The 16,676-nt window shown below is 45.8% G+C and overlaps 1 protein-coding gene across 1 annotated transcript in view; it reads left to right on the top strand.

Annotated features, from left to right (window-relative positions):
- NUP88 (nucleoporin 88) overlaps positions 1-16,366 on the top strand; it is a 79,373-nt gene extending 63,007 nt beyond the window's left edge. Inside the window, exons 12-17 of the mRNA XM_073590567.1 lie at positions 3,225-3,353; positions 3,434-3,499; positions 4,746-4,826; positions 5,206-5,332; positions 5,419-5,537; positions 16,055-16,366. Coding sequence (XP_073446668.1) covers positions 3,225-3,353; positions 3,434-3,499; positions 4,746-4,826; positions 5,206-5,332; positions 5,419-5,537; positions 16,055-16,118 — 586 coding nt within the window. The 3' untranslated portion in view covers positions 16,119-16,366. The remainder of the gene's footprint in view (positions 1-3,224; positions 3,354-3,433; positions 3,500-4,745; positions 4,827-5,205; positions 5,333-5,418; positions 5,538-16,054) is intronic.
- Positions 16,367-16,676: the final 310 nt, after the last annotated feature.

Below are 16,676 nucleotides of genomic sequence, written 5' to 3'. Positions count from 1 at the left end.
CATGTCTGATATGCAATGTCTAAGTTTGTATTGCATCTAGCACATATTGAATGTGGTCTTAGCTCAATATCGAACAGGAAGTTAAGTGTTCTATAAACTTGATGTATCACATATAACTGGGAGAGTATGGGATTCACTTAACCCCTTCGCACCCGAGCCTGTTTTTGGCTTCGTGACCGGGCCAATTTTTTCAATTCTGACCAGTGTCACTTTATGAGGTCATAACTCTAGAACGCTTCAACGGATCCTACTGATTCTGTCATTGTTTTCTCATGACATATTGTACTTCATGATGGTGGTAAAAATTTTTAGATATGATCTGCACTTATTTGTTAAAAAAAAATCAAAATTTGGCAAAAATTTAGAAAATTTTGCAATTTTCAAACTTTTAATTTTTATGCCCTTAAATCAGAGAGTGATATCGCACAAAATAGTTAATAAATAACATTTCCCACATGTCTACTTTACATCTGCACAATTTTGGAAACATAATTTTTTTTATTTTAGGAAGTTATAAGGGTTAAAAGTTGACCAGCGATTTCTCATTTTTACAACAAAATTTGCAACACCATTTTTTTTAGGGACCACCTCACATTTGAAGTGAGTTTGGGGGGGTCAATATGACAGAAAATACCCAAAATTGACACCATTCTAAAAACTGCACCTCTCAATGTACTCAAAACCACATTCAAGAAGTTTATTAACCTTTCAGGTGCTTCACATGAATGAATGGAATATGGAAGGAAAAAATAAACATTTAACTTTTTTTCACAAACATTTTACTTCAAAACCATTTTTTTTTATTTTCACAAGTGTAAAAAGAGAAAATGAACCACTAATTTTTTTGTGTAATTTCTCCCGAATACGCCAATACCCCGTATGTGGGGCTAAACCACTGTTTGAGCACACGGCAGAGCTCAGAACGGAAGGAGTGCCGTTTGACTTTTTCAATGCAGAATTGGCTGGAATTGAGATCGGATGCCATGTCGCATTTGGAGAGCCCCTGATGTACCTAAACAGTGGAAACCCCCCACAAGTGACCCCATTTTGGAAATTAGACCCCCCCCAAGGGACTTATCTAGATGTGTGGTGAGCACTTTGAACCCCCAAGTGTTTCACTAAAGTTTATAATGTAGAGCCGTGAAAATAAAAAAAATCATTTTTTTTCCACAAAAATGATCTTTTAGCCCCCAATTTTTATTTTCACAAGGGTAACAGTAGAAATTGGACCCTAAGAGTTGTTTTCCAATTTGTCCTGAGTACGCTGGTACGCCATATGTTGGAGAAAACTACTGTTTGGGCACACGGTGGGGCTCGGAAGGGAAGTAGTGACGTTCTGAAATGCAGACTTTGATGGAATGGTCTGTGGGTGTCATGTCGCGTTTGCAGAGCCCCTGATGTACCTAAACAGTGGAAACCCCCCACAAGTGACCCCATTTTGGAAACTAGACCCCCCAAGGAACTTATATAGATGTGTGGTGAGCACTTTGAACCCCCAAGTGTTTCAGTAAAGTTTATAATGTAGAGGCGTGAAAATAAAAAAATCATTTTTTTTCCACAAAAATGATCTTTTAGCCCCCAATTTTTATTTTCACAAGGGTAACGGGAGAAATTGGACCCTAAGAGTTGTCCAATTTGTCCTGAGTACGCTGGTACCCCATATGTGGGAGAAAACTAATGTTTGGGCACACGGTGGGGCTCGGAAGGGAAGTAGTGACGTTCTGAAATGCAGACTTTGATGGAATGGTCTGCGGGCGTCATATTGCATTTACAGAGCCCCTGATGTACCTAAACAGTGGAAACCCCCAATTCTAATTCCACCCCTAACCCCAACACACCCCTAACCCTAATCTCAGCCCTAACCATAACCCTAACCACAAACCTAACACCAACACACCCATAACCTTAATCCCAGCCCTAGCCCTAACCCTAGCCCTAGCCCTAACCCTAGCATTTTTTTTTTTTTTATTTTTGTCACAAGATCGCTGCCCTGCGATCTGACTCATAGTAACGCCACTTCACCTCTGATCATCTGTCAGTGTGAGATCAGAGGAGAAGCAGCGTTACTATGTGACAAGATCGCTGCCTGGCACATAATAACGCGACTTCTCTGATCTCACAATGACAGATGATCAGAGGTGAAGCAGCGTTACTGTGTGACAAGATCGCTGCCTGGCACAGCTGTGCCAGGCAGCGATCAGCTGTGCCAGGCAGCGATCTAGTCACACAATAACGCTGCTTCACCTCTGATCAGCTGTCAGTGTTAGATCAGAGGGAGAAGCCGCGTTACAATGAGGGAGATCGCCGGGAAACAAGCAGCTTTCCCAGCGATCGCTCCCATTGGCTGCTGTGACGCTGACGTCATCGGGACCTGAACCAATCAGGTCTCGATGACGTCGGGGGTCCCAGCATGCATTGCGCACCGGGATCCCCGCGTTGTAAGGTATGTGGGGGTCCCGGGGGGCACAAAACCGCCGACAGTAGATAAACGTCGGCGCTGCACAAAGCCCAGCAAGCGCCAACGTTTATCTACTGTGGGCGGTCTTGAAGAGGTTAAGGATAATTGGGGGATCCTGTCTAGTGTATTCTGCCTATGCGCTTCATTTGAACATTTTAAAACAAACTTTCAACTTGGGTAACCCTGAGTTTTTCAGATATTTTCTATTGCGGCATGCTGTAAGAGCCCAGGAATCTCTCAGATTTGACCATTTTGCATAATGGCATACTGGACTTTGTAACTGGTAAAACTACTAATGGCCTTATCTCTCATGTATAATTCCTTTACTAAAGTTCCTGGGAGACTCTGGCTACAATTAAACCTAAATGGGATGGAGAGATGTGGGATTAATTACTCAACTGGAGTGGCAAGATATCCTGGAATCACAAGAAAAAGTATCAATAAATACGACTCAAAGGAGATCTCAATTATTTCTTATGCATACAGTGTACAGAACCCCTAAAATATTATATAGGATGTGCCTCGGGCCAAATGATTGTTGGCCACGTTGCGGGGAAGATGGGGCAGGTTTAGGCCATACGTTCAGTATTTTAATACCTGTCTTTAGTAAGGCTCTTGATTGAGCAAGGCTGATTTGATTGGGATGCCTTATATTATCACAATGAACATATCCCTATGTTCAAAGTTTCTGCAAATCATTACTAACACAATTGTAAACACTTAAAATATAAATTGTGATAATGGATATTTTGTTTTCATACCCTAGTTCTGCTAATAAAGATTCTTCCTCACCACCACTTGAGGAATGTCTTCAATTGTTAAGTCGAGCAACCCAAGTTTTCCGTGAAGAGTATGTCCTGAAACAGGACATGGCTAGAGAGGAGATTCAGAGAAGGTAGTGTGTGTTGTGCGTGATATTTTGATATTTGTGATGTGATTTGTTACACTTAAAGATTCTGGCTTTTCTTCCCTTAGAGTGAAATTGCTGATTACCCAAAAAGAAAAGCAACTTAAAGATCTGCGGTACTGTAAAGAAGAAAGGTGAGCTAAAAAAATCTGTCACTCTGTACTCGAAATATAATAGAAATTAGACTGCCTCTTTGCTAGGTCTACTATTAACCCTTCCCACACAATACTGCAGTCTACATTTGGAAAGAGATTCTTTTTTTTTTTCTTCACTTTGTAGCTTTTTTTTATTACTGTTTTGCTGTAATATTGTATTACTGACTTGAGAATAAACAGAGTATGCATTGTCCCCTCATCCCTGTCCTGGTCTGTGTGGCTCCCTCATCCCTGTCCTGGTCTGCATGACCCCCATCAAAAAACAAAAAAAAAAATCCTACTTAACATCCTTGCGCTTCTTCGCAGCGTCTTGTGCCAGCAGCTGATTTATGCTTGTAACAGCACATGACAGGGGAAAAAGAGGAAAGTGGGAAGAGGGGGATTGGGGGTGGATGAAGAGAGATCGGGCAGGGTCAAAACACTCACACTTGTTGTCTCTTCTTTCTTCTGTCTTGTCTTCTCTGTTTGTTCTTTTTTCTTCAGCAGGGATTGTGGTGTCACAGGCTTCTGTGGCACTCCAAGGCCCAACACAGCAGCAGATTCTGTAAGCGTGGCCGCTCTGCAGAAATCCTCAGCTACTGTGAGGACCTGCAGCGCGGTCATACCGCTGCTGTGCCCTGTCATTGGTGTGATCAATGATGACATCGATCGCCCCAATCAGAGCTGACCCTGGTGACGCTGGCGTTGCCAGGCACCAGCCTAGGATCGGTGCTCGATGCTAGGCTGGGACATCAGTGTTTCAGGCAATCTGATTGTCAGCTCTCCATGAAAAAAAAAAAAAAACAAGCCCTCCCACAAGTTTCATCGACAGAAAAATAAGTTACAGGTCTTAGAAAATGGCAACCAAAACTAATGTTTTCTTCAACTTTTGGATTTTTACTTTTTCACCACTTAAAAAATATAAATAAAAAAAACTACAGTTTTTTAGGAATGTGATCATCCTGATCTGGAAAATAATGTTGCTAGGTAATTTGTACAATACAATGCACACGGTAAAAGAAAAACATGCAGAATTGTGTTGTGTTTTTTCTTCCCCGCTGTTTTGCTTTTAACTTTTTATCATACAGTGTACTGGCAAAAAAAGGTCATATTTAAACTTAAATTCACCCCCCCCCCCCCCACACCCAATATTAAGCCCTCAAAATCAATACATGCTCAAGTCCTGAATACGTTGATGTATAGAGAGCCTGATCATATTTGCGTTTTTTTTTTTTTTTTAATGCAGAAAAAGTCTTAAAGAAATGGCTGAACGTCTTGCTGAGAAATATGAGGAAGCTAAAGAGAAACAAGATGATCTCCTGAGCAGGTGGGCCTGTCCATCTTCTCGCTTTGATCTTAGTGTTCCACATAGAAGTTTGATATTATTCTCTGCATGGCTTAGGATACACTCCTATTAACTTGCATATCATATTAGTGACTAGTTTTAGTGGTTGTTTTATCAACATCCCCAGAAGAGATGTCCTGGGCCAAGTGGCCAATTTCACAAGAGTGGCAGAGAATTGGGTTGGGGAAAGGGGAATAAAAATAGAATTGGAGGGATGTCTTTGGTTTTGACTTTTTGTAATTGAAGGCAGATTTTAGATTTTGAAGGGGTACATTTTTAGATGTGACTGTAAATACTTATCAACCTATAAATATAGGCATTTTCTGATAAGCAATTGTCTCTTGCTCATTTTTCTGTGAAGGCTAAAAGCTGTGCTGCACAGCTTCAACACTCGACATCCAGTTTTGACAGAGAGCGAACGAGATCTGAAGAAGGAACTACTTTCAACACATGAACAGCTCCATCATCTTGATAATGCTATAAAACAGGTAAGCAAGCCACATTACGCAGGCAAGACAGGAATCCAAGTAACTTCACAGCTCCAGTATGTTTTGTGTATTTTCTTTGGTGACAGGTCAAAATGAAAATGGAGTATCAAGAGCGAAAGATGGAAAAAGTAAAAAGTCCAAGAAAGTCTAACCTAACTCTTAGTGACTACCAGCAAAAGAATATCCAAACTGTGTTAAAAGAACAGTAAGTACTAACTGATGAACATTCATAATCTGTAGGATCAGCATATGTGGCTAAATTTTATCCATCCAGTCAACCTTCAGCTGAAGCACATTGTGACAAATCCAGATGTATTTGTAGTGACCTGTTTGTCAATGCTAAGATCTTCATCTCCAAGTTTGTGTTGGTACTGTTCAAACAACAGCAAGCAACTTAACCTCAGATGATTTACATAGTCAGCATCTGTTTTTACTAGCCAGCGGAGCCATGCCCACAGCTGTTAACAATTTAAATGCTGTTGTCAGTCTTTGTCCACACTGCTACTCACGATTGTACAAAAACAATGGGTTACTGTGGCAGAGAAAAGCCTTCTGAAACCCCCTCCTGTGACTGCCATATTGGTCATCCTGTAAAGTTCAGCAGTGTGAGCTTCAAAGGCAACCGAGATTTTCACTATATGCGATCAAACAATCACAAGTTCAAGACACAAATCCAAACCCTTAACCCCTTCACGACATGCGCCGTATAGTACATCGCATGTCGTTTCCCCCTCTTTGATGTGTGCTCTGGCGGTGAGCCCACATCTTTCCTGGGACATGTCAGCTGTTTTAAACAGCTGACATGTACCCGGAACAGCTGCGGATGGAATCGCGATCCACCCGCGGCTATTAACCGATTAAGTGCAGCTGTCAAACTCTGCATTTAACGCACGCTTCCAGCCGTCGGGCCGGAAATCTTCCCACTGGTGACCACCAGAAAAATCATGTGATCGTGGGTCACTGGTGGGTTGGCATGAAAGCCGAAGGTCTCCTGGAGACCTCTATGGTTGTCAGTGCCGGATTGCTGTGAGCGCCACCCAGCAGTCAGTGCTCATAGCAAGCGAGTGATTCAGCTACATATAGCCGCTGTGATCATCGCCTATATGTAGCAGAACCGATCGTGCTATGGCAGTGGCAGCTTCTAGTCTCCCATGGAGACTATTGAAGCATGCCAAAAGTAAAAAAAAAAAATAAATGATGTAGAAATATGAAAAAAAAAAAAGTTCAAATCACCCCCCCTTTCACCCCATTCAAAATAAAACAATAAAAAAAACAAACATGCACATATTTGGTATCACCACGTTCAGAATCACCCAATCTATCAATAAAAGATTTACCTGATCTCTCTACGCAGTTTAGCGAAGTCAAAATGCCAGTTACGTTTTTCTTTATCGCCTTATTGGGGGACACAGAATACCATGGGTGTATGCTGCTGCTGCTAGGAGGCTGACACTATGCAAAAACAAGAAAATTAGCTCCTCCCCGGCAGTATACACCCACCGACAGGCACCAAGCACCTCAGTTTGTGCTTAGTGTCTGTAGGAGGCGGACCGGGATCTCCCCAGATCCGCAGTTTTAATCCAATTTTCCTTTCAGGTTTAGTTTGAACTTTTTAATTTTTCCCTCTTTTCTCTTTTAGGTTCTTTTCCATCGGGAAACAGGGTATATTTATCACTCTGATTTCCCATATCATGCGGCTGAGCGAGCAGTGTGGTGTCACCCACATCGCAACTCTCAGTACCGCAGGCAGGACTTTTCCCTATCACCTTCTGGTGACAAGGGTTACGGACAGGTGGCTGGTCCTTGACGATTCCCCCTCCTCACCCCTTTCTCGGGACAGGGCTGAGAGGAAGACGGCGATCGCAGGTGTTTCAAGCCGTCTTCTGCAGGATGCGGGTACAGAGGACTCCTTCCCCGTGGGCCCCTGTGGTCATCCTCTTCTGGGACGTCAGGTAAGTGCCTGTACGTTCCCTCCGGCCCCGCATAAGCTCCAGTGACATGGGAGAAGAAGGGACCTGGTTTTGCAGTTCCACAAGTTTGAATCTCCCGCCCTTTTCTGCCTGTCGCGCGCTCAGCGCTTGCCTTCCTTCACTTTCCCTGCTCTAGCCAGGGAGTCTACGGGGATCCCCTCACTCACCGCAGCGTCAGGACCCTGTCAGATCATCCTTAGCGCGGTATGTCGGGCATGGGGCTGCGGCGCCGTCACGGTGGGAGGCACTTTCACTTTCACTTTCCCCTCAGCGCGGGGAATTCCTCTGCTCTCCCTCCTCCCTTCCTGAGCGCGCTCTTTTCAGCGCGCCCTTTCTAGCCCATCACAGGGCTTCTTTCTCTCTTGGATGCCAGCCCCCTCTTCTGCCATGCCCTCCCCAGGCGCTATTAACCAATCACGGTGTGGCCGCTAAGCTCCGCCCCCATCTCCCAGCACAGCGTTTCCTGATGCCTGAACCACTCTTCCTGCGCTGCTTGGGGGACACTTCGGCGTTTTTCTTCTGCTGCTCACAGAATCTCGGTAGGCTCGGCTCTGGGACAGGGATTAGCTCCCCTCGGCAGTTATTCCCTAATATCTGCAGCCAATCAGTGCAGTTTACTTATGCCCAACCCTTCAGGGGATCTCTGCTTTAGGCCCACCGCTACCTATTACGCCTGTGCGCGCTGTAAAAAGAAGTGGGCATCGGGTCAGTTGTCCCCATTCTGCCCCCCCTGCAGTCCTTCAAATATGTCAGCATCTCTGGAACGCACAGAGTCCCAGGCGGAGGGCGCTCTTCCCTCCTCTCTCCCCCCGGAGTGGGCCGTTACAATGTCACAGTCTGTTTCTGACTTGACAAAAGTATCACAGTCGCTGGTCCAGGTCTTAGAACGATTACCTCAGCTATCCTCAGCCACCTCTGCTCCGACCACCTCTCGGGGTGAGTCGTCCGCACCTGACCGCGACCTTCAGAGAGACAGACAGGGAAGGACTTCTAGGAAGCGGGCTCTGTCCACTTCGTCTTCGGGCTCGCAGGGCCCTTCTGCGCCCAGGCCTCCTTCTCCTTCCTCGGATGACAATCTTCAATCAGGCGAGGATTCTCATTCGGAAGCTAGCTCAGAGGGGAACAGCGTTTCTAAAACGCGGGACATGGTCGATAGTCTTATTGCAGCTATCTTCCAAACACTAAAACTTAAACAGGATGAGGCTCCAACTCAGGAAAGCTCTGTTCTCCTTAGACGAGCCAGACCTCCGTCTCGAACCTTTCCCAATCACGACGATTTCGACACTACCTTATCCAAACAGTGGGAGCGCCCTGAGCAACGGTTCTCAGGCCGCAAGTACTTGGACGTTCTGTACCCCTTTGACGCAGAACTGCTCTCAAAGTGGTCCAAGGCTCCCGAGGTAGATCCTCCAGTTTCCCGGATAGCCTCAAAAACGGTGCTCTCTGCCAGACGGGGCATCGCTCAAAGATCCTACTGACAGGCAGATTGAATCTCTGGCTAAGTCTATCTTTGAGGCATCTGGCGCCTCTCTCTGCCCTATTTTCGCATCCGCCTGGGTGGCGAAGGTCATTTCCGCTTGGGCAAAAATTCTTCGCAGAGGCATCTTAGCGTCAGCTCCTCAAGACGAGTTGGCAGATCTTGCAGATCAGATTAACCAGGCGGGAAAATACCTTTTGGCCGCCTCCTTGGACGCGGCCGGCTGCGTAGCAAGGGCTAACAGCAACATAGTAGCTGTATGCCGAGTCCTTTGGCTAAAGTCATGGAATGCGGACACTACTTCGAAAAAGTCGCTTACCAATCTGCCATTCCATGGCTCTAGGCTCTTTGGAGCAAAGCTGGATCAGATAATTGCCGATGCCACTGGAGGTAAAAGTACTTCGCTTCCCCAGTCTCGACCAAAACGTCCTTTCAACAGAAGGGGTTTCGACCGTTCAGGCCCTTTCGTCCCTTCTCTGCCACGGAGAGAGCCACTCAACAGGATCGGCTGCCTGCCACCAGGGAGCGGGATCAGAGGAAACCTTCCTACAAACCCGCTCCTCGCTGGAGATCTAGAGGTCAATATTCCAGATCTGCAGGTGCCAATTCCGGCAGATTTTCGTCTAAGTCACGGGTCACCCCCACCTGGAATTTCTTCCAGGGTGGGAGGCAGACTTTCCTTTTTCGCGGATACTTGGCTGTCCGTTGTCGACGACGCTTGGGTCAGAGAACTCGTCGCGTCCGGTTACAAAATCGAATTTGCTTCACTCCCGAACAGACGGTTTTTCCGGTCTCGGCCTCCGCGACAGCGGACCCAGATTCCGGGTTTTCTGCAGGCCATTTCCTCCCTTCTTTCCGCCGGAGTCATTGTTCCCGTTCCCTCAGACGAACGGTTTTCCGGGTTCTACTCCAATCTCTTTGTGGTCCCGAAGAAAGACGGCTCTCTTCGTCCTATTCTGGACCTCAAATTGCTCAATCGCCACGTGAAGATTCTTCATTTCAAAATGGAGTCTCTTCAGTCGGTGATTGCTTCCATGGAGCCCGGGGAATTTCTCTGCTCGGTGGACATTCGGGATGCCTATCTGCACATTCCAATTTGTGTGCAACACCAGAAGTATCTTCGATTTGCGTTTCAGGGACGCCAATTTCAGTTCACAGCTCTTCCTTTCGGCCTGGCTTCAGCGCCCCGGGTTTTCACAAAGGTGATGGCAACCGTCATGGCCATCCTTCGCTCCAGAGGGATCCTCATCATCCCTTATCTGGACGATCTTTTGATCAAGGGTTCGTCTCGCCAAGACTGTCTCCGGAGCCTTCAGATAACCCTGGACACTCTCGGCCGCCTAGGTTGGCTGGTCAACAAGGAGAAGTCCATTCTGATCCCCACCCAGTGTCTGACCTTTCTGGGTATGGAATTCGACACGGAGCTAGCCCGTGTTTTTCTTCCAAAGGAAAAATTTACATCTCTGTCCAAGGGCATCAGAACTCTCAAGAGGCCTGGTCCCATTGCCATTCGGTTCTGCATGAAGGTCCTAGGGAAGATGGTGGCTTCCATGGAAGCAGTGCCCTTTGCACAGTTTCATTTTCGCCCCCTCCAGCTGTCTCTGCTTTCAGCCTGGGACAAGAACACGATGTCCTTGGACCGTCCTATTCGGCTTCCTCTGAGTGAGGCAGTCTCTCACTTGGTGGCTACGGCCAGCGTCAGTTCTCCAAGGGAGGTCATTCCTTCCGCCTCAGTGGCAAATCATCACCACAGATGCGAGCCTTCTAGGATGGGGAGCCGTGTTCCATCAGAAAGCGGCCCAAGGCCGCTGGAAGCCACAGGAATCTCTCCTCCCAACAATCTTTTGGAGATCAGGGCTATTTTCCTGGCCCTTCTTCATTGGCAACCCCTCCTCTCCGGCAAGCCGGTCCGGATTCAGTCGGACAACGCCACGGCCGTGGCGTACATCAACCATCAGGGGGGCACACGCAGCAAACAAGTAATGTCAGAAGTGGCCAAGATAATACGCTGGGCAAAACGTTACGTTCCGACAATCTCCGCCGTCCATATTCCAGGGGTGGAAAATTGGGCAGCCGACTTTCTGAGTCGCCAGGGCCTAGCGTCCGGCGAATGGTCCCTGCACCCCGAGGTTTTCTCTCAGATATGCGACCGTTGGGGCACCCCGGATGTCGATCTCATGGCTTCTCGGATGAACCACAAGGTGCCGCAGTTCGTAGCCAGGTCCAGGGACCCTCTAGCCGTCGCATGCGACACACTGGTGACTCCGTGGTCCCAGTTTCAACTTCCGTATCTGTTTCCGCCTCTGGCATTGATCCCTCGGGTGGTCAAAAAGATAAAATCGGAAGGCGTACCAGTGATTCTAGTCGCTCCAGATTGGCCAAGATGGCCTTGGTACGCGGAACTGGTCAACATGCTCGCGGACGTTCCCTGGAGGCTTCCGGACCGTCCAGATCTTCTCTCGCAAGGCCCCCTTTACCACGAGAATTCTCAGTCTCTGAGTTTGACGGCATGGCCGTTGAGACCGCAATTCTGAAAGAATCAGGTCTGTCCAGTCAGGTTATTCAAACTATGATCAGAGCCAGGAAACCAGCCTCTTCCCGCATTTACTATAGGTACTGGAAGGCTTTTTTCCGTTGGTGTGATGATAACAGAGTCTTCCCAATGTCTTTTTCTATCCCGTCTATCCTGGGGTTTCTTCAGGCTGGGTTAGACGCGGGTCTGTCCCTCAGTACACTCAAGGGCCAGGTTTCCGCTCTCTCTATCCTCTTCCAAAGAGAGCTAGCTTCTCTACCACAGGTCAAGACCTTTCTACAAGGGGTTTCCCACGTGGCTCCTCCTCATCATTCGCCAATAGACCCGTGGGATCTCAACCTCGTCCTTGGCGCGCTCCAGAAGGCGCCGTTCGAGCCTCTCCAGGACATTCCTTTGTCCCTTCTCTCTTGGAAGGTCACCTTTTTGATCGCCATTTCATCCATCAGAAGAGTTTCTGAATTGGCGGCCTTGTCATGTCGTTCCCCTTACCTCATTCTCCATCAGGACAAAGCCGTTCTCAGGCCCGTTCCTTCCTTTCTTCCGAAGGTGGTTTCCGCTTTCCATATCAATGAGGAGATCGTCCTTCCTTCCTTTTGTCCGGCTCCATCTCATCCTCTTGAGAAGTCTCTCCACAAACTGGACGTAGTTAGAGCCCTGCGTGTCTATCTTGCCAGGACCTCTTCCTTTCGTCTGTCCGATTCCTTGCTGGTCATCTCTGAAGGTCGCCAGAAGGGCCTTCCGGCTTCCAAATCCACGATCGCTCGCTGGATTCGTTCTACCATTCTAGAAGCGTATCGTCTTCAGGAAAAGCGGCCCCCTCCGGGAGTAAAGGCCCTTTTACATTTAGCGATGCACCAGCGATCCAACCAGCGATCCGACCCGGTCAGGATCGCTGGTGCATCGCTAAATGATCGCTAGTGAGCTTTCATACAGAAAGATCTCACAGCGATGCAGCAGCGATGCAGCGCACGATACTTACCATTCACACACAGCGATCCTGCGTCCTCCCGCCCGCCTCCAGCGTCGCTCGTCGTCACAGCAGGAAGTCTCAGCAGGAAGCGCCCGACGAGAAATGGAGCCGGACATTCTCGCGCGATCAGCGATGGACAGCGGGGGAGCCGGTCGGAGGTAAGTATCACACATAGCGATATCGCTAGCAATATCGCTATAACGTCACAAAACCAGTGACGTTTTAGCGATATTGCTAGCGATATCGCTTAGTGTAAAACCCCCTTAAGAGCTCATTCCACCCGGGCTGTGGCGGCTTCGTGGGCTGCTCGTCACCAGGCCTCGGCCATGCAAATTTGCAAGGCTGCAACCTGGTCATCTTTGCAGACCTTCACGTGGTTCTACAGGGTTCATACCCAGGCCTCGTCTGATGCTGTGGTTGGTAGGAAGGTTCTGCAGGCAGCGGTGGCTCACCGGCCGACCTAAGCCTTTCAGTTACTTTCGTTCCTTATTGCTGTTCCCGCCCTTGGGACTGCTTTGGGACGTCCCATGGTATTCTGTGTCCCCCAATAAGGCGATAAAGAAAGATGGATTTTTGGTTCTTACCGTAAAATCTCTTTCTTGGAGCCTTCATTGGGGGACACAGCACCCTCCCTGTTTCAGTTGTACCGTGTTGGGTCTTAGAGTCCCTTGTTGGGTTGGTACATATGGTTCGAGTTTTTTCTCGTTGCTTCTCCTACTGCTTTTTCACCAACTGAGGTGCTTGGTGCCTGTCGGTGGGTGTATACTGCCGTGGAGGAGCTAATTTTCTTGTTTTTGCATAGTGTCAGCCTCCTAGCAGCAGCAGCATACACCCATGGTATTCTGTGTCCCCCAATGAAGGCTCCAAGAAAGAGATTTTACGGTAAGAACCAAAAATCCATCTTTTTTTCGTCGCCGCGACATTACATTAGAATGCAATAACGGGCGATCAAAAGATTGTATCTGCACCAAAATGGTATCATTAAAAACCTCTACGCTGCATGCAAAAATTAAGCCCTCACCCAACCCGAGATCACGAAAAATGGAGGCGCAATGGGTATCGAAAAATGTTTTGTGTTTTTTTTGTTTGTTTTTTTAACATAGTTTGGTATTTTTTTTCACCATTTAGATAAAAAAGAACCTAGACATGTTTGGGGTCTATGAACTTGTAATGACCTGGAAAATCATAATGGCAGGTCAGTTTTAGCATTTGGTGAACATGGTAAAAAACTCAAATAAAAAAAAAACTAGTGTGGGGTTGCTCTTTTTTTTGCAATTTCACCACACTTGGAATTTTTTTTCCCATTTTCTAGTACACGACATGGTAAAACCAATGGTGGTGTTCAAAAATAAACTCGTCCCCCAAAAAACAAGCCTTCACATGGCCATATTGGCAGAAAAATAAAAAAGTTATGGATCTGGGGAAAAAGGGAAGTGAAAAACAAACCCAAAATGAAAAAGGGCTCCGTCATGAAGGGGCTAAACAGCCAAATAGAAGCATTACACACCTCGGAAAGGAAAAATTAGAATTCCCCCCCCCCCCCATCACTTAGTTTGGTACTGCTATAATTGCACTGACCTGGACAGTCATGTTACCAGGTCGTTTTTATCACTTAATTAGCACCGTAAAAACATAACCCTAAAAACTATGGCAGAATTGCATTTCTTCACCGGACGTAAAGTAAAAAAAAGTCTTCATTTTTCAGTACGGTATATTCTAAGGTGTGACATGAATGGTACCATTCAAAACTATAACTCTTCTTGACTTTCTGAATATACCGGGTGAGTCATAAAGGACGGACGTTTTTAAACTAATCATAAAATCGTTAAATATTTATTAAATATAAATGTATTCACAGATTTGGTTACGTATACTAATAGCATTTGACAAATTCAAGTGTGGAAAACAGCATCTGCCATGTGGTGGCCATTATCAGTGATGCATTTCCAAAGGCGTTCTTGGAAGTTGGCATCAACACGTTCCAACACAACTCTGTCGATTTGGGCAACTTCCACTCGAATAGCTTCCTTCAGTTCTTGTAATGATCGAGGCTTAAGCTTGTATACACGTGATTTGAGGTGACCCCATAAGTAATAATCGCACATGGACAGGTCTGGGGACCTAGGAGGCCAATTAATATCGCCAAACCTGGAAATGATGCGACCAGGGAAGAGAGGGCGAAGAACGTTCATTGTTGCTCCGGCTGTGTGGGCCGTTGCCCCATCTTGTTGAAACCACACACTAGAGATGGGGATATGTTGCCGTCGTAACTCAGGAACAAAGAAGTTATTTATCATGGCGATATAACGTTGTGAGTTCACGGTAACAGTATTGCCATTATCGCCTTCGAAAAAGTACGGACCGATCACGCCATATTTGCCCATAGCGCACCACACCGTTACCTTAGGGCTGTGCAGCGGTCGTTCATGTAATTCTTTCGGATTTTCATAGGCCCAATAACGGCAGTTCTGCTGATTAACCATGCCATTGACATGGAAATGAGCTTCATCACTCATGAATAAAATAAGGTTGTCGTTTTGCTCAATAATTGCTTCCATCTCATGTGCGAACTTCAGTCGCGCTGCGTAATCCCCGCGCTCCAACTGTTGCACAATGGCCAATTTATAGGGGTGGAAATGCAGGTCTAAATGCAAAATACGCCTTACTGTACGATTACTGAGGGCAAGTTCTAAAGAATGTTTCCGAGCAGATCGACTCGGACTACGCAGCATGGCTTGCCTGACGCGTTCCACATTTTCAGGGGTACGTGCCGTTCGTGGAGCCCCCGGTGGTCGTTTGTTCATTAGTGTACCTCGTGTACGGAGTGCTTCAACCCAACGTAGGATAGTGTTACGAGCGGGAACAGCTTGATTTCTGTGAATATTGAAATGACGCCGAAACTCACGCTGAACGGCTGTGATACACTCATTATTCTTGACAAAACTGTCGTACGCAAAAACGCGATGTTCTATCGTCCACGGCACCATAGCTTAAACTGAAACTAAAATAAAAACAATGCTTTCACCTCACAAACATAACCCCGCCTCCCGCACATCTCTACCTCCACCTGGTGGTGAGTTATAGCCACTTCAAATACATCCGTCCTTTTTGACTCACCCGGTATTACGGTACTTCATTTTTACCACTTCAAGGTTTCTTAAAGTTAAAAAAAAAAAAAAAAAAAAAAAGTGACAACATTTTAACATAGTTTTGACATTGCTGTGCATTGTGTTATTTTTTTTGGAGTAGTTATTTTGGAGTAGTTATTCAGGCCCAATCTGCCTCCAAAAGACATTGTGTGAACATAGTCTAAAGGGATTTTCCAATAGCTCTTTACTAAAGCTCATTCCGGCCAGAGTTGTGCAATAAAGTAACAAAAAGAAAACCCATCCTCTCCTCTGAGGAGAGTCAGTAATAAGTGACCACAGCGTGTCTGCTAACTTCTCGTTCTGGCAAACATTCTTGATTAGTTTATGTTCCAAACATCTGAATAAAATTTGCAGTAATTTACCCACATACATTTTAATAGGGTTTTTCTTCAGTATGTAACATTCAGTCGTACCAATGTCTGCAGCCAGTCTGCCACATGTGACTGTACTCTAACAAACACTGCAATACTCACTCAGCAGCCATCTTCAGTTACATTATATTTACCAGAAAACGCTGCTTTATTTGGGCTTATATGTACAGACTATAACGTAGCGCACATGTTAGTACGGTATTTTTTTTTTCTAGTACTGTACTTACTGTTGTATTTTTTTCCCTAACATAGGTACGAACATATTCAAAATATGGTGAAACAAATAAATGCCATCAAAAACCATGTGGCCTTTTAGTACCGGAGGATTTCCATACATATTATTTAAACCCAAGGCTCTCCTTTTTATTGAAAAAGTGGCAATAAGAGAAAATATATGGACTGCAAGTTTGTGAATTTCTGTATCCATTATTGTATATATGCTTAAAGTTATTGAATGATCTCCGTTTAAACACGTTTGTTCCAGCTGAGAGAATTTTGTACAAAAACTGGGAATGTATTTTTTTTTTTTTCTAAGTCTTTCTAATATAGAACTTTAAATAGTTATTGGCTAAAGTGAAGTGCTTTTCCTAATACATATGCAATTACTATAACCATGTGCACTGACAGCCAAGCTCTCTGTGCAGGCATATTATACCAAGTCCGTCTGTGTTTCTCAAGTGCTACTTATGAGTATTATATTACATTGAGGTCGTGTTCTATTAGTTTATGGAAGTTTTGAAACGTGGGTGCCATCTTTTTTTTTATTAATAGCAGCCTCCAACATTTGGTACTCCAGCTGTAGCTACTCTAGAGTAATATACACATTGTAACAGTTACGCTATTACAAACTGACCACTTAGAATGTCAGGGTGAT

This window comes from Dendrobates tinctorius, unplaced genomic scaffold (genome assembly GCF_039654945.1).
Source record: "Dendrobates tinctorius isolate UK_male_01 unplaced genomic scaffold, ASM3965494v1 ptg000117l, whole genome shotgun sequence".
In the NCBI taxonomy this organism is placed as follows: domain Eukaryota; kingdom Metazoa; phylum Chordata; class Amphibia; order Anura; family Dendrobatidae; genus Dendrobates; species Dendrobates tinctorius.
This window is presented reverse-complemented; position numbering and strand designations above follow the sequence as displayed.